Source organism: Eptesicus fuscus, chromosome 2 (genome assembly GCF_027574615.1).
Source record: "Eptesicus fuscus isolate TK198812 chromosome 2, DD_ASM_mEF_20220401, whole genome shotgun sequence".
Lineage (NCBI taxonomy): Eukaryota > Metazoa > Chordata > Mammalia > Chiroptera > Vespertilionidae > Eptesicus > Eptesicus fuscus.
Genome location: NC_072474.1, coordinates 73,391,842 through 73,414,794, shown reverse-complemented (window position 1 = coordinate 73,414,794; position 22,953 = coordinate 73,391,842). Strand labels below are relative to the sequence as shown.

Genomic DNA, 22,953 nt, shown 5'->3' with positions numbered 1-22,953 from the left:
TATAGTAATAAGACTGCACTACACAAGGAATGTGTTTTGGTCTGTGAGTTGGTCAGAGATATTTGTTGGGCAACCCTTGAGGAGTCCAGTTCTAGGGACTAAGAGAGATAGCCCTTGCCTTCTGAGTTCACCATCAAGGTAAAGAGATGAAACAAAGATGTCAGAAGCTGCTATAAAAGAAGTGTTAACTGCTTAGTTGCCAAAGGACAAACCCGATTCTTAGGAACCAGGACGTGGAATTCAAAGCCATACAGCACTTAGTGATCACATTTCCCAAAGGCGTGTGTGTGCAGGTTTGGCATCAGGCTTTTTCCATTCAATAGGGAATACTCTACCAATAGGACATACTAGTAAGCAAGGAGAAATCCCCTGAAGGTGAAAAGGAAAGTATTTGTTAATCAACCACTGGCAAGTGTCTGGTGTTGAGGTAACTCCAAAGACATTTACTAAGGTACTTTCACTCCTTGATGTCACTGCATGCTAGTATAACCCCATCCGGCCTGGGAACTGCATAAGTTTCAATGAAAAAAAGTGCACATCCCAATAGGCACTTTGGTAGGTGAAGCCAGATGGCTGTTTACCAAGAAACTTCATAGTATAATATGGGGTTCCACAAGCAGACTCTCCTTGTGGGTTCTTGTCTCACAGAGTTTGATGAATAAAATTTGAGGACTAAAAGGACTTGTTAGTAAAAGTGTGGGAATTTATTGGAAGCAAATACAAACTCCCATGTAGGAAGGGGTTCACACGAGAGTAACCACCCAAGCCCCTTTGTCTAAGGTTTTTAAAAGTTGGGAGTTCTTTGTCAATGTAGCTTCCTTCTAATTGGACCCCTTCCCCATTTTATGATCTGGTGTTTTCCTAACTGGTTACTCTTGCAGGGTATCAGTTCCAAAGTTCAAAGCCCAATCGGTGTTCCTCTTTTCCTTGTAACATTTCTCTATCCCCTGTGAAAGTATGTTTCCCTCTTCCCTTATCTTGCTACATTTCTCTATCCCCTGTGAATGTATGCCTTCCCCTTCCCCTTATCTTGTGACATTTCTCTATCCTCTGTAGAAGTAAGATAAGTATTCTGGCAGCTCCAAGCCCTCACCTATGTATTCCTCTCCCATGGACCACTCTTATTCCCTAACTGCTTGTCCTGTCTCTAAATTCCTTTCAATAGCATGAATTCACTACAGTCTGATGCAGGGCTTTTAATCCTGAGATCCATGATCCTAAAATTATATGTAAAATCTTACATTTGTGCATTTTTTTTTCTGGGAGAAAAATCCTTAATGTTCATTAGAATCCCCAAAGAAAAAAGTAATGCTTGAAAAACATACAAGTTTTATCATAAGATCAGCCCTTCAGCCCTTCATTCCACATACTCATAATTTGTGCTCCACACTATGCTAGGTCCTAAGGTCTATGTCTTAGCAAGCTGGGTCCTCTGTGTGTGCCACTTATCGTTGAGGTTGCAGCCCTCATATATTTCCTGTCCCCGATTTCTCCAGAAACTCAGACAGCACCATTACAGATGCTGACATGAACCAAACACCTCACTCTTGCTCCAAAAACAAATAGATACTCAAAGTAGTAAGATGGTTCAGAATTATTTTTGAGACAGTGATACACTGGATTTTATAATTAAGGGAATATTTCATGACTTTGGGATGTGAATACTTTTAAAAGTAAAATATGCACATTGAGACATTTGCTAAGAGACTTCTTGGTAGGCTTCTAAAAATGTATTTTTTATCCCTTAAGGCTGTTTTAAACAGAACTGTCATCGTATGGAACTGATGTCTTCCAACACTTGTGCGCATTCTGAAACTTAGAGCCAAAGGAAGAGTCCAGCTGACAAACCAATTGTTCAAAGATGCAGAGATCTTAACTGATGAGTGGGGGGAGGGGTACTTCAAACAAGGACCGTTGTAATCCTTGCAGGGCAGTGCTATAGAACCAAAAACCTTAGGGAGTGCCCGGGGAGATTTCCAGTTGAAGTAATGTTTGAGCTCTGACCTAAAAGATATGTAGGACTTATCTGGGCACTAACTGGAGGAGGTGGAGTGGGGAGGTAGGGAGACAGCACTTACAGAGACACCGCAATGTTACAACTAAAAGGTTTTCAGTATATATTTTCTGCCTCTTCCCAAATTTCCTTTCCATTAAGTTTTCACCTTTTTATCAGACATATTAATAAAGCCACATTCTCTACTAGGCTCAAAATGTTAGGGGTAGTAGATTTTTTTTCTTCTGGGTGTACACAATGTTAATTTTTTAGCATTAAAATCTGAAGTGTTTTAACAGTGAAGTAGAAAAATAAAGCAACTATTACCCTTAATGAATATCAGTAACATACAGTTTTGTGATTTGACTTCCTATTTTCACTTCAAAGAAAACAATAAGCATGTAATGGTCAAATTGACATTCGAGGATGTATAGTAAGTGGTAGAGCCAGGATTCAAACACAAGTAGCTTTGGATCAACCTGTGACACAGCACTCCTGTGCCAGAATCCAGTGACCGTAAGTCCACAATAGACTTGATGTAATACGGGATGTCTTCTTCCCAGTCTCTGGTGGCATATTTCCAGCAGTTTTGTAAACAATTGAAGACAGCATTGGCCAGTGAGCATTCAAATGAGGCCAAAAGCATGCCATTTGGGGCTTGCTTGGTGATTGCCATCAATTAGTTGGAGACCTTTGTTTTTTTATGCTCTTATTTTCCCTTTTCTCTCTCCACTCATGAAGTGTGTAAAAATATTTACCCAGTTGTGCAGATACTGCCAAACAGCAGAAATGCCACACTGCTGAAACTGACAGCACCTTTATATGCTAAATTTAAAATGTTTCCCAATCAGACGTAGAAAATGATGTGAAAAGGTGTTTGTGGTATAGCAGTCATGGTCATGACTATGGATTGCTTGAGGTAGTAACTAAATTGAACTCTTACTCTTTAGCCAAGCATTTCAGTGCCTTTCTTTGAGTAATCTCGATTACCCAGTGTTTTTCAAATTCCTTTTCAATATTTGCCTATTCCAGCCAGCTATTGATTCTGTACTTCACCAAAACCCTGATTATTCTTGTTACACTGTTCCCTCTTGGACTCTTCATGCTGACATCCTATATAATAAAAGGCTAATAACGTAAATTATCCCCTCAACCGGGAGTTTGACCAGGGGGTGGGGCTGGCTGGCCAACTGCCCTCGGCCCCTCCCCCTTGCTGGCCCTGCCCCTGATTGCTCCCCCACCACAGTTGGGGGCAGGGCCAGCCTGCCAAACTCCCGTGTCCCCTCCCCCTGGCCGGCCCGGCATGATAGATTGGCCCCCTATCAGACGGGCTGGCCTGACCCCACCCTTGCACAAATCGATGCACTGGGCCTCTAGTTAAATTGGGAAAGGGGAAGAACCCTCGACTCCCTCATCCACAAGGCCTTCTCTAACAATCCAGCACCCTCATCTCCCGACTCATTGGGAACTGTTTGTCACTTGGCTCACTCACTTGGAATCTTCTCTAGTGACATTTCTTTTAATCTGTGTGGTTCCTCTTCAGCAGGTCTGTGTATTGTTTATGGTAGACATCCAACACCCTTGAGGTGAATTCAGTAGTGCCCCATAACCGCAGAAAAGTTCATTTTAGAAAGAAAAGATTATTAGAATACCTTCCCTCTGTTGCACACATTTTATGGTTTCTAGGTCTTTAATTTTTTTTCTTTTTAATCATTTATCTCATATTCCAGATGCACTGTATCTTGTTTAGAAAATAGCAGTTTAGTATAATTTGTTGTTTACAATTTGGGGGCTCTGCTAGTAGAGTATATAAATACAGTGGTAAAGCCTTTTTGGAAATAACTTCATCAGTGTGAAGCAAGAACCTTAAAAAATTAATTCCCAGTGATTATACCAGACATTGACCCTAAGGAAGTAATCAGAGCGATAGGGGGAAAGTTTACGTATGTATATTTATCATAGCATTATGATGTATTGTAGCAAAATCTTAAAAGCAACTTAAATAGCCTAACAGTGAAATTGTTTAATAAGTTGTAGAACATCTATACAGCAATCACTAAATATGGTATTGAGGAAGAATATTTAATGGCACAGGATGTTGGTTAGAATATAATAAGTTTTAAAAGCTGTCTCCCAAGCCACATGTACACTGTGATCATAATTTGTTGTAAATGTAGTACATACACACAAGTGAAGGGAAATGTACCCAAAATGTAAAAAGTATTTATTTCTGGACAGGAACTACAGGTGATTTTTATTATATTTTTATACTTTTTTATGTCTTCCAAATACTCTACAAGAGCATATATTAATATAATTAGGAAAATGCAGTTTTTAAAAGAAAAAAGCTTATGGAAACTAGGTATGCATTCATTCATCCATCTGATTCACTTATTAAGCACCTCCTGTGACAGCGTTTCACACACCCATGAACAGGAGCAATCGCTTAAAAGTGGAGCCACTGCTTTGGATTTGATTCCCAACATAATTTTTATGTATTCTTAGCAGACAGTGGGTTTTTCTAGGTCCCGGCCCATGTCTACTTACTGCCATGCTTTGTTTTCAAAACTGTCCGAACGCTACATGCAGTGTCTACACTTAGATGCAGCCGGCGCAGCATTTTGTTTATTCCTTTCCTAAGAGTTCAGAGTCATTGGGAATTTTTTATTTTATTTTTTGCTTTAAATAATGGCACGTCTCCTTTTGTCCTCTGCCCTTGGGGAGATAACTGGAACATTTGTTGCCGCCGGCCCAGTTAACCTCAGATTTACATTGTCAGGTTCTCCAAGTTACAATTACCGGTACACAAGGCAGTCTTTGTGAACTTCCCAAAGCAAGAAGGTTGTAGCTTTTAATCCCATCTCAGATGCCTACGGGGCAAAGTTCTTTGGACAAGGTTCATCCCTTCTTTTCACTGTGTTCTGGGAATAGTCTAGCGAGATGCCCTTTCAAGGTAAGTTTTTACCCACCTGCCTCCGAGATTTTATAAAATCCTAAAACTGAGGGTGGCATGTGATCCGTAGTTCATCTTTAAACCACACGAGAGCCGCATGATGCCTCTGAGCTGACCTCTGACAGCGTGCTGTCCCTAATAGCAGCTTTCTCCTTCCCGTTTCAGGTCTGCTTTCTGTTTCTCCCCAACTCTATGTACTTTTGCATTGGCGTCGCTTTACTGCACTGTCATTCATCACAGTGTCTTCCTGTCACTCTATTGGCGAGCCCTTTCTGGGCCTTCTTAGGATGGAGCTTTTACTTTAACCTTTAATTTGTGGCCTTTTTTTCATGGAGTTCTCTTTAACTCTTCCTGGGTTATCAGCTTCCAACACCGGAAGGTCATTTGTCCTAAGCTAACTACGGACATATTTATCATTTTCCAGAGGTAACTGCTATCCCAGTTGAGATAACTGCTACTCAGTGATGGAGCTCAGATTGGGATGCAAGTTGTCGGATTCCCAGGCGTGGGTGCCTGAGAGACCCAGCAGGAAAGAGAGCAAGTGCTGTCATTTGAGAGCACCCACAGTATTCGCTGCTCTTCAGTTGTGGTTCTGAATAGTTTTGGGGGTTTTGGTAGTGGCTCTTGTTTTAGGGGGAGTTGGAGAGTGTAATGGGCACAATTTTCTGTTGTGGTTCCTCCAACCCCTACCTATCCACTGTGACTGCTAGGAAGTTGCGTTTGAGTGCAGGGCAGTAAATACTAAAATCTGTCCTCTTGGAATTTTTGGTGTTTGAACTTTTCCAGCGAACACATAGAAGGATTTGATGAACCGGAAGCAACAGTATGGAGAAACAGTGAAGCAAACTTGTTGCCAAATGGCCCCTAAGTAATCATTTATTTTTCATCATAATTTTATTTATTCCAAAAATAAAATGTATATGTCAGTGTGTTGACAATAATTGGGTTCTTTTAGAAAATATATTTAGTATTGTTATATGTGTATTTTAATTGAAAACAACTTTATTTTTCTAGTTATAGGAAAAATTGTGTTACAGAATGCAGGAAGTACAAGATAGTATAACTCACCTAAAATCCTATCACCTATCTATAACCACAGTAAGATTTAGTAACCAGATTCTGTCTTTTTAATATAGACACACGGAGTTCCCTTACAAGCTCATATAATTTTATGCATGTTAAGTCATACCATACCTGTGTTGTGTGATCTGCCTTTTTTCCTCTGCATTATCTTTCCACATCAGTAAAAGGAAATCTGTGTCACCTTGCTTAATTTCAGTTATTTGGATGTGACATGATGTCTTTGGCTCCCTATTACAGACATTTAAGTTGTTTCTAAATTTGACTACCATCGGCAGTTTGGGTTCATCATTATGTTTATAGTTTGAACACTTTACCAGTTTTCATTTTCAGAAGTGTAATTTCTGGGTGAAATAATAATGTATTTTAATTTTTAAAACAATTTCCAAGCTGCCATAAACATTTTTTTTTTTAATTTAATAGCATGGTATGAACTTTCACATAGGTGGCTACTTTGCAACTCATTTTTGTCTTTAGCTGCTGTAGTTGGTTGTGGCTTCTCACACTGTATGAAAATCTGAACTTTCCAAAGGAAACAGTTGTGGTTTCTGGGACAGTTGATTCAGCAACTGTAAACTGCATGATACTGTTACATCTGGGGTGTGTGTGTTTTTCCTTCAAGCTAGTGACAATGTCAAAAGCAGAAGAGAATGAATTTTACTGTTAATATACAATGAGAAATTTCACACTTTTCTAAGATTGCTAGAATTTGCTTCCTGGGATGAAAAGACTGCTGAGATTTTGTTTTTCTTTTTCCTAGAGCAGTAGGGTGTGTATTTGAAACACTGCATTTCATCTGAGAATCCCATAAAGTCTAGTCCTGTGGGCAGCAGCTTCCCGGTCTAGGTATATCAGAGATGTTACCTCTGCCACTGCAGCCATGCAGGCAGGAGGGCAAGGGTCTGCCCTTGGGAGGAGGCCCCGCTCCTTTTCCCTTACTCCCCATCAGGCCCTGTCCTCCCTGGCCTTCCAGTGTCACCGCCTTGCTCGCCTGACTTAGGAATCTATTTTATCTTCTCTCATCTCTGTGATACCATTCCTGCCTGACCTTGTGTGATAGTTACTTAGTTCTCCTAAGAACAGTGTCTATGGACATTTCATCTTGGTAGCTTCTGTACAAACTAACTATTAACTGCCCTACTAAAGTCCTTTGCTCACCATACGTACTCAGTAAATATGAAATGGCTCAAGTGTTGATAACTGCATTGAAAAGATCTACAGTTCTCTTGTGTCTTTCTCCTTTACTTTCACACAGAACACTTCATTTCTGACACTCTAGTCACCAAATGTGTGTGTGTGGCAGGGGAAGCAATTCTGCAGCACCAGCTGGATGTCCTACAATTTAACTCAATTCTGACTCTACCGGGAGACAGTGTCAGATCCCTCTGGTTAAGGGTTCAGTCCCATGAAACTGCCTCCCCACTTCAAATGCCAATCAAAAGTAGTAGGTCCCCAGGGTACTCACAATTTTTGTCCTACTTGGTTACAAGTCAGAGCTTCCTATGACATCTTCCCCCTTGAATTTGATTGTTTGCTAGAACAGCTCACAGGACTGAGGGAAACGTTAACATTTGCCAGTTTATTAAAGGATAGGCTAAAGAATGCAGATGAGCAGCTGGGTGAAGAGACACACAGGGTGAGGTCTGGGAGGATCTCAAGTGCCTGCTCTGCCCCTGAGGGGTTGGGATAGGTCACTCTCCCGGGAAAGGTTTGGAACTCTGCACTGTTGAGATTTTATGGGGGCTTCCTCATGCAGGCATGATCAATATACATTCATTTCCAGCTCCCCTTTCTAGAGAAGTGGGGGGCAGGGATGAAAATTGTAACCTTCTAAATATAGCCCCCTCCTAGGAAACATTTAGGAGCTCACCCGGATTTGAGTCATTCTAGCAAAAGGTGCTCCTTGTGCTCTTATCACGTAGGAATTTACAAGTTTCAGGAGCCCTTTCGTCAGGGACTGGGGACGAAAACCAAATACATATTTCTTACTATAAATCGTAAGTTCAGAATAACTTGCTGTTACTTTTTCCAGAACCATTTGTATTCCCTTGCTGATATTTTTGTTTTTACTGTGCTATGGGGAGAAGATAGACTTTGGACTATGTTACTGATTTATTAGGACAGGACCTCTAGGCATTTTTAAAAATAGCTTGACAGTTCCTTTGTTAATCTTTATCATGTTACCAAGAGAATTACATTATTGTTAGTTTAACAGCACCTCAGCTGTTACATTTGTCATTTGGTCTACTTACATTGATTTATTTTTTCCCTGTGTTCCATACTTAGTTTAGTGTGTGTTTTTTTAATCCTATTCCCTCTGTTGTTTTTTAAAAGTTATGGCAAATAAAGGAATCCAGTTTGTAGCCAAATCCGAATATCGGGCACACATTGGTGTCTTGTAAATGGTAAAGTTGACATTGAGTATCTATGATGTGCTAAGTACTTTAAATTTGTTAGCTTTTATTTTCCCAAAGTCCTTGAAAGAGTTATTTGTCATCTGTAGCTGGGACTTCAGGAAGACTTTCCCTCAAGAAACTGCAATAAACTTAAAAAGTAGCACTCTAAATAAAAGACACCTAGTTTCAAAGCAAGAATGTAACTTGTTACATTTGTCTCTAAACTGTAACTCTGTCTTCTGTAGTGATATTACTGTAGAAAGAATTTATCAAGAAGAGCAGTCTCACAACCATGTGTACATGAACAATGGAGAGGCGCCTGCAGCCCATTCAAGTGCGACCTCTCAGGAGGGAAGGTGCTTCAGCCAGTTCCCTCATCCACAGAAAAGAGTGACGAGGCAGGGCCCGAGGCCTAGTGAGAGCAGTGGCCCCACCAACCCAGGTCTGTCTAGGTGTAAAAGCCAGGGCCCCTTCTACCAGACCACACTGCTGTCATTGTGTCACCGTGTACTTATTGTAAGAACAATATTTGGCAGTACAACCCAATTAAATATTTCCAGAGCTATATGTATTAGTCTGCTGATTTATTCATTCTTAGATCTGAAACAGTGATAGTCAAGAAAATAGTAGAGTGAACCTCAAATAAACTATGCTTCCTAATTCAGGGTCCTTATACAGTTCCAGTATTGTCTCATCTCTTTTTTTTTAATTTATCTTTATTGATGAAAGTATTACAGATGTCCCCTTTTCCCCCTTCTGACCCCCTCCACACCTTCCCCCGCCCATGCCCCCCAGAACTTCACTGGAATAAAAAATGTCTTTGTTCATATGCATCTTAAAAATAAGATTATAGTCTGCTAGGTGCAGTGTTTTTGACCATTTAATCTAAGTGTGTGGAGAGGAGTGGTGGTGCTAATGTTTCATTACCAGTCTCATGGCACACACACAGTGACTCTCCACTTGCACTCCTTTTCTTGTGAGTAGGTGTGTTCAGTGAGCACTGATGCACATCTGGCACAATTCTGATCAGTACAATTCTGAATTATGCATTATCTGCAGCAAAATGTTAATCCAGTCCTTTCTTCTGTATCAGCTAGCAAACCTTTAGATTACTCCTCTCTGCAATTTGTGAATATGTATTGTAATGATACCAATTAAAGTTAAACCAGGCAAAACATGTTCAAGGCAATGAAGTATCATCCCTAGAAAAATGAAATGTTCTGGGAAAGAGACAAGAGTTGTCGATGCTACCCGTCCACCTCTTTGATTCATGATACTTTTGTTTTTATTGTTTTAATAATTTGAAGATACTCCAGAGGACAATTTTTTTTTAAATCTTTTATAAATCCTTCAGCATGGTGTCCATTCTTTATTACAATAAAATCCTAAGCAGGACAAGGTAAAGTGGAGAACAACTTTAAAAGGAGAAAGCACACCTTTTACCTTTTAGGGGAGGAGAGCTCTTTTAAATTGATTCCATTGCTCTGATACTTATAACTTTACATTTTGTTTTCAAAACGAAAACATCCAGTTGTAGCAGAAAAGTACTCTAGATGGGACATGCCAAGGGGAAAGTGGGGGAGACCCCTTGTTCATACCACCCAGTCCTGTGCAGAAATTCACTTTCCCGATCTCCGCACAGATCTTGGAGGGTCTTTGTATTTTGCTTTAATAATGTAGACTTTTATTTCTTTACTAGTGGCCTGGTGCATGGATTCGTGCACATTGAAAGGAAATGGGGAGCCCGTGCCCGTGAACCCGGGGAGTTTCCACATCCCCGTGAGCCGCCAGGAAGTCACATGGGGAGTCTGTCCTCCTCCCCCCAGCTTCCTGAAAAAATACTTCCAAGTGTCCCTTCTGCGGCCAGGGTCGTGCCTCACCAGCCGGGAGGTCCCTGGTGGACGCCTTGGGCCATGCTGGACACTTTCCACTGCTCAGAGCCAGATAAGAGACACTCCAAGGTGAACAATACAAAGTTGGGGACCTTGGGGGACTGGGGTGCTCTGTTGCCCACGCCCCCACCCTTCAGATCCATCTCTCTTTGACTTTTATCCCAATTGTCAGTCGCCACCTTGTGGCCACTGTTATATTGCTGCCTTCCTCTGTAGCTCCGGAGCAATCGGAGCAATCGGTAAGGGATGAGATTTGATCTCGATGCCCAAGGCAGAGTTCCAGGAGCTGGCGGTGATATCAGGCTCGTCCTGATTACTCTGAGTGTCCACGCTTCAACCATTCTCCAGAGATTGTAACTGCAGGCTTATGGGGTACGAGGGATGTAGCAGTGCACTAAGCAGCAGGCAGCTGGGAAGGAGCCCGGCCAGGGCCGGGGTGCCACACTGCTCCCACTCATCCTGGCCCAGCTATGCCTGCCACTGCTGCCACTGCTTGGTAGCGCTGCTGCAGAGGTGAGAGAGGCTCTCGAAGCCACAGCGGTGCTCGCCAGCCTGCGCTCGCTCGCTGAGCGCACTAACCACCAGGGGGTAGCTCCTGCGTTGAGCGTCTGTCCCCTGGTGGTCAGTGTACATCATAGCAACTGGTTGACCAGTCGTTCCAGTGGTTCGGGTCGTAAGAGTTGCTTAGGCTTTTATATAGATAGATGTGACAAATATAGTTTCTAGTTCAAGAAAATAAAGAATAAAATAGGAATATTCACCTTACTTTCACAAGGTCACCTAACAAGTCTGTAAAGTAAATTGATGTGATAGTTATAGAGTACATTCTTGTAAATTTATAACCCTACATATAAACTTAAATCTGTAGCATATTGTCCAAGGAATATATCTGAAAATTACAGATACAAATATATCTCTATATAATGTATTTTAACACTAATTTACTATAAATAATAGTAGCTAACACTTAAATTGTGCTTTTTCTGTTTGAGACACTTTCTAAGTGCTTTACACATACAGATTCACATTGCAGAATCCAAAAAAGATCTGAAAACCAAAAATGGTTTTCATAAATTTGCCATAACTCATTTAGTGCTAAAAATGAACTGAATTTACTTGAAGCTATTTAAAGTTTTTTATTTTTTACTTATTTATTAGTCCCACCCAAGGATATGTTTCTATTGATTTTTAGAGAAAGAGAAAGGCGAGAGGGTGAGGGGGAGAGAGAGAGAGAGAGAGAAATAGCAATGTGAGAAACTGATCAGTTGTTTCTGGTGTGCGCCCGACCGGGGATCGAACTTGCAATCTAGGTATGTGCCGTGACCCAGAATCAAGCTCACACTTTTTTGGTGTATGGGGCAACGCTCCAACCAACTGAGCCACCCAGCCAGGGTGAGGCTATTTATAGTTTTTATTGACTATTTAATTTGAATATTCATTTGTTACCTGCAGAAATATTAATGTGCTTGATTGTGAAGTGCTGCCCCAGACCTACTAGTTCTACATGTTTGTGGGTCTCAGGTATATATCATCTTACCTTTTTAAATAGACTTCAAAATAGAGTTAGGCAGAAAATATTCAGATAAAGGATTTGGAACCTATGTTTACTCTTGTACTCCTCACAACAGTGCTGTAAGATAGGTACTGGTCTTTTCTCTGTTATATAAGTGAGGAAACTGGCTGAGAAAAAAGAGAGGAAGTACCTGGGCCAAGGTCATACAGCCAGTAAGGGGTGGAGCTGGGATGTGAGCCCAGGCGGCTGGCTCTTAACGTCTGTTCTCTGAACCATCATGCTCTCCTACCTCTGTTTATAAAATGACTTAACTTGGGATGTTGATGAAAGTTTAGGAATCTAACTCTGGTCCTCTGTGCTGTACTCCTATGCTTGGTTTTCTAAGGCATTAATTTCTAGACTTTTGATTTGGAAGATAAAACAAGTATAGTAGGGTATAGACACTTGCATTCCTTTTATATTACTGCCTTCAGTGTCTGACCTAACCAATAGTCTATATATATATCTAGTTTCTGAAAAGTTCTACTCTAATCACATCTCAAATCACTTGATCCTCATCTGCTTCCCTGTTTTCTGAATTTAAATTTTAACTTTTTATATATTGGTATCTTTTTTGTACATCTTTGCAGAATAATTGATTATATATTTGACACTGTACCCTTACAGCCCACTTATTTAATAAACTAGTGAGAGAGTAGGACAAATGATATTCTTTTCCTAGGTGATGATTCCAAATTACTGCTTCAAACCATATGCTGGCTTCTTACATTTTTCAAGAAGGAAGGCTTGTCATAGACAGTGTATTCTTTGCCCATTTTCTCATTTTTATTATGCTTCATCCTCTAAGAATTTCTCTTTATTTTCTGTGTATTTACACATGACATTCACATGATTTAGTGAGTTTAAATATGAATATTGCAGTTGTGTGTAATAGTTTCAGAGTTATTGAAGGATGAAGCTAAATCCATTTTAAAATTTTTCTATAGGTTCTCAAATTTTATTTCAGCATAGATAGTGATCTTATATTATATTTGTAATCTTTATGTTCTTTCCTGTCCTTTTGCCTCACATGGAATATTCCATGTACAAGAACACTGAATTTATATAAGGGGAGAGAGTACTTTACTTTTAAGCAAATAAACATCTGCCTTTTTCGAATTATAAGTGATTTATTTAGTCTCAGTCTTAAAGCAGTATCCTTTTGTTTTGAGAAATGAGAACTGTGGGGGTAGAGGGCATTGGGGAAGGTATTTAGATTATTGTTGTTGTTGTTTTTTTAAGAAGAGTCACTGGTTTGTATCATCATATTTGCCCTGCGTGTAAAAAAATATTCTATATGTGTTTCAGCTTCATTGAAGTGATCAAAATAAATGTTGAATGAGGTCAACATTGTATATAATTAGAATGCAAAAAGCTTCATCTTGATTTTCCATGGGCAAAGAAAAATCTGCATTACTTTTTTATGGGATATGAATCTTTCCTTTTATTAGGAATTTTGAAATTATTAATCTTAGCTTTGAAACATATTTAATAGAATTGATACCTGTGCTTAGTCCTCCAGGGTTGTAATCCCAGCCCTTTTCACTGTTAATCGCTGGTTTAAGTGGAAAGAGTTCTAGAAATCTGCCTTTCAGTTATCCTTTTTGAAACCTTGTTTTTTATACACTTTTCGTTCTTGGCTTGCATGACACTTTATCTTTCTTTTCCTTTCTTTTTGCCGTTTGCAAAGACTCTTGGGAGGATTTGACAGATTTGGTGGAGCAAATGCGTGATGATACAGAAGGTGCGTGCCACACCAACATCTTTCAGCTTTTTTTTTTTTCTTTCTTTTTAAAAAAATTTCTAACTACGGTTTGATTGTTTTTCATAAGAGGGGATATCATCTTTAGGTTTTATTTCCCATGGCAGTAACTGGAGCAGTAAGCATGTTTGCCAGATTTTTCATATCGATACTTCATACGGGATTAGAGTTTTCAGAGTCTTGCATTTAAAATCTTTATCCTTGTGGTTTCAACTAAAGTGGCATTAATCTATGTTTATACTGTTTCCTTCGAATATTTGTTGAATGACATGTTCAAAAGGGACTTTATTTCAAAATTATATCAAGTTTTTCTATGGCTTTTTTTTTTCATTTATGTGTTGGGAAGATGTGAAACGTTTTATCATTCATGAAAATACATATATACATATTTATATGATGTATATATTTCTGTGAATCCCATAGTAGTCAAAACAAACATATCCCAGTAATCTCAAGTGTTTGGCCTGGACGGTTGCTTTGATTTGTAGATTTCCGTGACATTGAGTGCTTTCAGCTTGGTCATCATGCCTTGCTGGTGGAATTACTTTGAAAAGTTGCACATATGTTGCAATGCATGAAGGTTCCCCAAACCAATCATTCTTTCTTCTGTAATTGGCACCGAATTTTAGGGAGCTCAGGGTGATTTACACATTTAACAATAGAAATGGAAAAATTGAAATTTGGCTTCACTTCACTACATCATTTTACATTCTCCCTTTGGGCAGTTAAAGGTCGCCAGCTTCAGTGCACACACCCTCCAATCTGCCTAGACTGGCCTTTTCACTGACAGTGTGAGCTGCCAGCAGCCTCCTCTCCTGCCTTGCTCCCGTGACGTCCCACCCAGGGCACTAACTCCCCTTCTCCCTTCCCCCGGCCGCCTGCACCTCCCTCAGTCCGGGTGAGAGCTCCAGGGGGGCTCCCTGGCCGCTTTGGCCCACATTCCTTTCTCCACTCACTCAGGTCCTGCAGAACTTGGAGCTTAAGGCTGTTCCTTATTATCTTGCATTTATCATCCTAAAGGATAAAATCCCTGAGAGCAGAGCTTGTCTTAAACTTCTTGGTGTTCAAATCAGGCCTGGGGTGGTACACCAGACAAAACTTAAGACAGTTTTCATTCTCCAGTGCTGCCCAGTAGTTTCTTCAGCACTTTACTTTGAATAAGTAAATTATCCTGAGTTTTATCTCATTCCCTGTAGTGAAACTTATCTTTTTAGTATATTCTTTTTTTTTTTAAATATATTTTATTGATTTTTTACAGAGAGGAAGAGAGAGGGACAGAGAGCTAGAAACATCGATCAGCTGCCTCTTGCACACCCCCTACTGCGGATGTGCCCGCAACCAAGGTACATGCCCTTGACCGGAATCGAACCTGGGACCCTTGAGTCCGCAGGCCGACGCTCTATCCACTGAGCCAAACCGGTTTCGGCTTTTTTAGTATATTCTTGATTCTGCTTTTAATATAATTAGTTACATATAATTCAGTAAAAAAAAAAAAAATCAGTATTACTTGTTGACAGTTCACAGACAAGAACAAAGAGGAGGGTATAGATTGACTCAGTGAGTAATTTTTACTATTATGTTAGCAGCTATTATTATTTTCCAGGCACCATATGGGTTTAAGGTTTTGATTTCTTTAGTAGACTAGGAACTAAAGAAAAATGCTACACAAAAGCCAACAAATCTATTCCCTTCTTGAGGAATCCTTCCCTGTGACTCAACCCTGGTAAAATTCTGTTTTTCTTAATACAAAGTACTACACTACTGCAAATATCAAGCCTACTATGAGAGACAGCCTCCTTTTCTATTTTGTGTTTGCTGGGATTTTTGTAAATGATTATCATAGGCAAAATTAAAAAGGGAATTAAGATTAGCTGTAACATTAGAGCCCATAAAAAATCCAGAAGATGTGAATTGTATCAATACTTTGATGATCTTAGTAGATTATCAGTCAAGTGATATATGGTAATGTTGGCCAAGAACTGTTTATAGAAAAACCTTTCTGGAATGTAGTTTAAAAAAATTTTTTTTTCTTTTTCAGAATGGGTGGAGAGAAATGGCTTTACTTGCTAACTTTTGAGTCATGTCATCCTTGTCTTCTTTTATATAATTTTACATTTTTGTCTCATGTCAGTTATGTGAAATGCCAGAAATTTTACTGTATATAACTTTGAGCTTTTTAAATGAGTACTTGTAGCAAAAATAAGTATGTTATAACACACATAGTAGCTCAGGGTCTGGGTAGGATCCTGGTTTCAAACCCTGGGAAAGTATGTGGGCCCAGATCTTTTCTGGAGGGAGACCTTCAGTGCTGAGCTGTTTCACTTCTGTTTCTTACCTATTCTATGGATGTGTCGTAACAGTTGGCTGTTTAATAGATAAAATGTTAACACTGACTTCCAGACTCCTGAAAAAACGCTTTTAAAAATAACAAACCCTAGGAGGTTGCAGATTTGAAGTTTGTTTTTCAATTTTGGCAAGATCAAAGGTTTTTCTGGGGAACTGATTTCTCACAGTGATGGTTGGTTTTACATTCAGTGGGTCTGTAGCTCGTGTCTAGTAGAACATGAAGTGTCTTCTCAAGGTGATCACTTATCTCACATCTCATCTCATTATTTGTAAATTCGTTTTTACAAGTTTTGAAACTCACTAGAAAATTATGATTAAATGAACGAATAAAAATCGCATAATTTACATTTTTAGTTTTGCTATAAATATTGAATTCCGAAAGTAATTAAATGTTTGGCACATGAGAGATAGGGCCATTTATAATAAACTGAATTATTTGTACAGCAGTTCACTTTTATATCGTTGTGCTGATATTTAGGCCAATTATATTTCTTAATTAAGTCACAAAATTAAGTACTATAAGAGCTATGTTATTACCAATCTGACCATTTTTATGTATGTATTTTCCAAGTCTAATAAAACTGTCCCTTTTATGAACAACAACAAAAATTGAATTCCTTTTTATACTTATTATAAGCCTTGTAAATGGATTCTGTGAATTTTCAGTTTCCCAGATTACTCTCCATCTCTCCGAGCATTGAAATGTTTGGGACATTACTTGAATTAGGGAAATATTACAGCCATGTGACATATCATCTGGTCAAGATTATATACTGGTTCCTTGGATTATAAGCTGGTTCCTTTTAGGTTAAGATTTGATGTCCACCATCTTGAAAAATGGAAGGAACAGACCTAAGAGATTTTCTTAGCATTTAGCACTGTGTCATATAGTCATTCAATAAAGGCTTATTTTAAATTAACTAAAATTGTCATATTTATGGAGGACCATAATACTTTTAAGAGCTAACAATTTTTGTTCTTAGTATGTCCCAAGCATTTCTAAATAGTTAACATATGTGAACTTGTTTAACCTTCAAAAGTCTATTATTATTTTATAGTTGAGAAAAGTGAGGCCTACAGAGTAAGAAACTTTCCCTGTGGAATACTACTCAGCTATAAAAAATAAATGCTATTGGCATGCAACAACCTGAATGAATCTCTAAAGAACTACGCTGAGTGGAAAAAAAAAAAAAAAGGCCAATTTAAAAATCTACATACTATATAATTCCATTTGTATAACTTTCTTGAAATGACAAAACTTTAGAAATGGAGACTAGTAGTTGCCAAGGGTTAGGAGAAGGTGGGGGCTGGAGGGAAGTGGGTTTAGCTATAAAAGGGTGATATGAGAGATCCTTATATTGATGGAACATTCTGTATCTTGACTGAAATTTAATGTCAGAATCCCAGTTATGATAATGTACTCTAGTTTTGCAAAGTGTTGCCTTTGGGGGAACTAGACTAAGGGTATGTGGTATCTATGTATTCTTTTTTTAAAATATGTTTTTATTGACTTCAGAGAGGAAGGTAGAGGGAGAGAGAGATCGAAACATCAATGATGAGAGAGAATCATTGATTGGCTGCCTCTTGCATACCACCCCCCTCCTCCCCCAGGGATCGAGCCCACAACCCAGGCATGTGCCCTTGACCGGAATTGAACCTGCGACCCTTCAGTCCGCAGGCCAACGCTCTATCCACTGAGCAAAACCTGGCTAGATCTATGTATTATTTCTTATAACTGCATATGAGTTTACAATTATCTCAAAATAAAAACGTTTAAAAAAAAGAGGAGAAGAGAAATGTTCACAGAATCACACAGTTTGGGAAGAGTTCAAGTTGAGTTCAGACTCCAGAGCTCAATGCTTTTAACCACTGCACCAAAATTTTTTTAAAAAATTTTTATTCAAGATCCACTATAAAAATATATTTTCATCAAAACTCAGTACACATAATTTATTAGTATATATCCAGAACAAAAGTCCATGAAACAGTATGTAACCTTACTATGTGGAACATGCTAAATCGATTTTATGCTGCACTGAGGGATGTGACCTTTAGTTCAAGACACTCCAGAATCCTTTCTGCCCCTCTGGTATGCATCCATTTCATCCCTAGCTACTAAGTTATATGTCATTCTCTTCCCAGCCTATAATTGCTGGCATCCTTTAAAGGCTGGGCCACTAACCTTGTGTCCACCTATTTCCCTTTAAATCATCTCCTGGTGAAAGCATCTTTTCTAATAATTAATGCTGTTATTCTTATGCTAGTGATTATCCAACCCTGAATTTTAATTTGTATTTATAATGACCTGATGAAAATTATGCTGAGAATGCTTTCACATAAATATCCTTTCCTGTATCCAAAACCAAGCTGATTTGACCCCTTATCTCCAAAACAGTTATTCAGTCTTTTTCATTTCTATTTCCAGCCTCACAGGGCAAGAACCTTGGGTTATTGGGAGAGGCAGAAGTTTCTCTTGAGCCAGCAGCTAAAATTGGCTTTAGCTCAAAACAATCTGCATAGCACAGAGGCACGTCTTGGGTGACTCATTGTGGACCCCCACATATCAATACTATATTCCTTGTTATTGCTAAATAATATTCCATTGTACATATCATTTTATGTACCCAGTTGTTACCAGCAAGACGATGAGACATCGGTTCTTGTCTTCTTTTTTTTTTTTTCTCTTTTTCTTTCCTTTTCAAAATATACTTTATTGATTTTCCACAGAGAGGAAGGGAGAGAGACAGAGAGTCAGAAACATTGATGTGAGAGAAACATCAATCAGCTGCCTCCTGCACAGATGTGCCCGCAACCAAGGCACATGCCCCCGACCGGAATCGAACCCGGGACCCTCCAGTCCACAGGCCGACGCTCCATCCACTGAGCCAAACCGGCCTCGGCGGTTCTTGTCTTCTTGAAGGAAAAAATTCAGTCAAGAGACAAAGTGCAGCAAAGCAAGCAAGAATTTATTGGCCGCAGCAGAAGCACATTCAGGACAGTGAAACAAGGAAGAGCATAGCATAAGAGAAGCAACTTAAGAGCATAGATGGGGCTGCTTTAGCTCACTGGGAAGCAGAGAAGAGGGGGCCTTGAAGACAGGTTCAGGGGGTTAACACCAGACGAGCTGCCACTGCCCATTGCTCCTCTGGTTGCAAGTCTCACGGGGTCCATTAGAGTTTATATGATGGTGCCTGTGGGGGAAACAAAGGGGAAAGGCATGGCATGCTCCCCAGAGGGAGAGCCTGTGCTGGGGCCTCCGTTCTAAGAACTTTTAAGGGTGGAGATTTTAGGGGTAGTTCCTGCTGATTAATAGAATATTCATCAGCTTTCTGGGTAGGTCTTTTCAGGGTCGTGGTCTCCACTGATTGGTCGGAGCCAGAGCAGGGGGTCATTAGTCACTGCAACTGGTCGTCAGATCACCTGCCTGGTTTTGCTGCTTTTCTGGGTCTGGAGCTGAAACACAACTAAGGCCTAGATGTTATCTTTAGGGAGGAATTGGGGGGGGGGGGGTCTAAACTGCATGACCAGTGATAGGAAAGATCAGGGGGTCCAAACTCTATGACTAGCGCTATGCTAGGGAGGAAAGATTATCCTTTGAGCAAGGTCCTTGTTTTCTCAGTGTTGTCCATTGCTGGGCACCTGGGGCTTTCCGCCCTGGTGACCTTCTGTACCTGGCCTGTCATCCTTGCTCTGCTCATGTGTAACTGCCTACCACACATTCATCAGTTGGGGGACATTTGGGTTGTTTTCACTTTTTGGCTATTACGAATAGAGTTGCTATGAACATTCATGTATGAGTTTTATGTGAACATATGTTTTCATTTCTCTTGGGTATATACCCAAAAGTGGAACTTTTAGATCATATGATACCTATGGTTTAACCTTTTAAAATAGTCTGGCAGTTTTCCAAAAACAGCTGCATCGTTCTATATCAGGGGTCCTCAAACTTTTTAAACAGGGGGCCAGTTCACTGTCCCTCAGACCGTTGGAGGGCCGGACTATAGTTTAAAAAAAACTATGAACAAATTCCTATGCACACTGCACATATCTTACTTTGAAGTAAAAAAACAAAACGGCAAAAACACCCGCATGTGGCCCGCGGGCCGTAGTTTGAGGACGCCTGTTTTATATTCCTACCAACAATGCACCAGGGTTCCAATTTCTCCACATTCTCATCAACACTTGTTATTTTCTGTTTTAATTTTCTTTATATCCATTGTGAAGTGGTATCTCATTGTGGTTTTGATTTACTTTTCCCTAATGAGCATCTTCACATGTACTTATTAGCTATTTGTATATCTTCTCTGGAGAAATGTCTATTCGAATCCTTTGCCATTCTCTTCTACTGAGTTGTCTTTTGTTGTTGAATTATAAGAGTTTTTTATATACACTGAATACTAGACCTGATAAACTAAGGGTCCTAAGATCCTATTGATTATTTTAAAATGAAGATTGAGTAAATGTTCATGGTTCTATTGTAAAAATGTCATCAGACTAGTTTAATGGGGTTTTATTATAAGATCTTTTTAGTACTTTCAATAATTTTCTTCACTATCAAGAAGAACTCATTTTATATCCAATTTTATATTCTGAGAACTATTACAGCAAAGGTTCAAAATAGATTTATTTAGGAATTATTGGTCTTCAGTCAATCTGAACATAGAGTGAGGTTTCCTTTCTATACCTCTCTGTTAGTTTGTCATTTTAAATCTCTTATTAATGCTGTTAAATATCGTTGGGAAAACCTCTGTTTGACAACTCCTTTGTTTCTCATATAAGATATAAGTTTTTATCTGTCAAATAACCAGGAAATTTTTAAGATTAATTGCTATTTTGCTAAATATGAATTATTCCCACTGTGCCAAGAATTGGGTGCAATGTACCACACTTAATGTTAACGTTAAATACTAGCGGCCCAGTGCACGACATTTGTGCACTGGGGGAGGGGGAGTGTCTCTCAGCCCTTTCACAATCCAGGAGCCCTTGGGGGATGTCTGACTGATGGCTTTGGCCCGCTCCCAGCGAGCCTAAGCCATCAGTCGGACATCCTTAGTGCTGCCGTGGAGGCAGGCTGCTGTGCTCGCCAGCCATCAGCCTGGCTTGTGGCTGAGCGGCACTTCCCCTGTGGGAGTGCACTGACCACCAGGGGGCAGCTCCTGCATTGAGTGTCTGCCCCCTGGTGGTTAGTGCACATCATAGCACCTGGTCATTCTGCTGTTCGGTCGATTTGCATATTACCCTTTTATTATATAACTTACTTTTCCTTCAGTTATTTATTTTTAAATTTTCAAGATTCTCTGTATGAACATTAGTCATTGCACTATAAAGAGGTAAAATGGGGTCTTGGTCAGATGATTGGTTTGCAGAACAGTGTGACTCACTGTCACTCTTAGCTATGACTTTGGGTTCACTTCTGTCATCACTATTAACTAAATGAGCCACATGGCTATAAGGGTTATGACAATTTTTTCATGTGGAAATTAGCAGTCTTGAAGAGATATGATGAAGACCCACACATTCTTGAACTTGGATTTGAAAACCAAATAATATAGTTCATTTTTGTAGCTACAGTCATTTCTACAAGTTTTTTTAGGTCCACTGCCCTGCTGTGTTCCTCACCCAGGTAATTCCCACCACCATTCATCTAATCACCAGATCTAGAAACATGAAAGTTACTCTCCATTCTCTCTCCTTCCCTCATATCCAGGGGGTCATCCTGACATTCTACCCCTGGGTCTTCACTCTTCTCCACTCAGCACCTACTGCTCTGACTGCTTCCATTCCTCATTGCTTCTCCCCAACTTGTAGTAGACTCTCACTTGCTCCTCAGCTTTGAGTTCTTGTACCCTTCTTATTCATCTCCCACGGGGCTACTAGAATGGCTTCTCTAAACTTCAAGTCTATGGCATCACACCTCACATTAAAATCTTACTGACTTTAAGATGAAATCAACACTTCTTAAACTAGGTTCTTAGCAGTCTCTCCCTTACCTTTTTCCCTTATCTCATCTCACAACACTTACATGCATCATAAACCATTGGCATTTTTTGTTTCATTTTTTTAGTATGCCATGTTCTTTCTTTTCTTTTTTTTAATCTTTATTGTTCAGATTATTACAATTGTTCCTCTTTTCCCCCCCATAGCTCCCTTCCACCCAGTTCCCATCCCACCCTCTGCCCTTAAACCCCCCCCCACTGTCCTCATCCATAGGTGTAAGATTTTTGTCCAGTCTCTTCCCACACCCCCATTATCCCTTTCCCCCCGAGAATTGTCAGTCCACTCCCTTTCTCTGCCCCTGATTCTATTATATTCACCAGTTTATTCTGTTCATCAGATTTTTTATTCACTTGATTTTTAGATTCACTTGTTGATAGATATGTATTTGTTGTTCATAATTTTTATCTTTACCTTTTTCTTCTTTCTCTTCTTATAGAATACCTTTCAGCATTTCATATAATACTGGTTTGTGGGTGATGAACTCCTTTAGCTTTTTCTTATCTGTGAAGCTCTTTATCTGCCCTTCAATTCTGAATGATAGCTTTGCTGGGTAGAGTAATCTTGGTTGTAGGTTCTTGCTATTCATCACTTTGAATATTTCTTGCCACTCCTGTCTGGCCTGCATAGTTTCTGTTGAGAAATCAGCTGACAATCGTATGGGTGCTCCTTTGTAGGTAACTAACTCTTTTTCTCTTGCTGCTTTTAATATTCTCTCTTTGTCTTTTGCTCTTGGCATTTTAATTATGATGTGTCTTGGTATGGTCCTCTTTGGATTCCTTTTGTTTGGGGTTCTCTGAGCTTCCTGCACTTGTAAGTCTATTTCTTTCACGAGGTTGGGGAAGTTTTCGGTCATTATTTCTTCAAATAGGTTTTCAGTATCTTGCTCTCTTTCTTCTTCTGGCACCCCCATAATTCAGATGTTGGTATGCTTGAAGTTGTCCCAGAGGCTCCTTACACTATCTTCATATTTTTGGATTCTTTT

General features: G+C 39.6%; 1 protein-coding gene across 8 annotated transcripts in view; it reads left to right on the top strand.

The window, feature by feature from the left end:
• RUFY3 (RUN and FYVE domain containing 3) overlaps nucleotides 1–22,953 on the top strand; it is a 77,434-nt gene that overhangs the window by 21,334 nt on the left and 33,147 nt on the right. Inside the window, exon 2 of one of the 8 annotated variants that reach the window (XM_054728529.1) lies at nucleotides 13,557–13,610. The exons of 6 other annotated variants lie outside the window; for them this stretch is intronic. In XM_054728529.1, coding sequence (XP_054584504.1) covers nucleotides 13,557–13,610 — 54 coding nt within the window. Of the gene's footprint in view, nucleotides 1–13,556; nucleotides 13,611–22,953 lie in introns of those variants that run through there. One more of the 8 variants, XM_054728519.1, reaches the window with a different exon arrangement.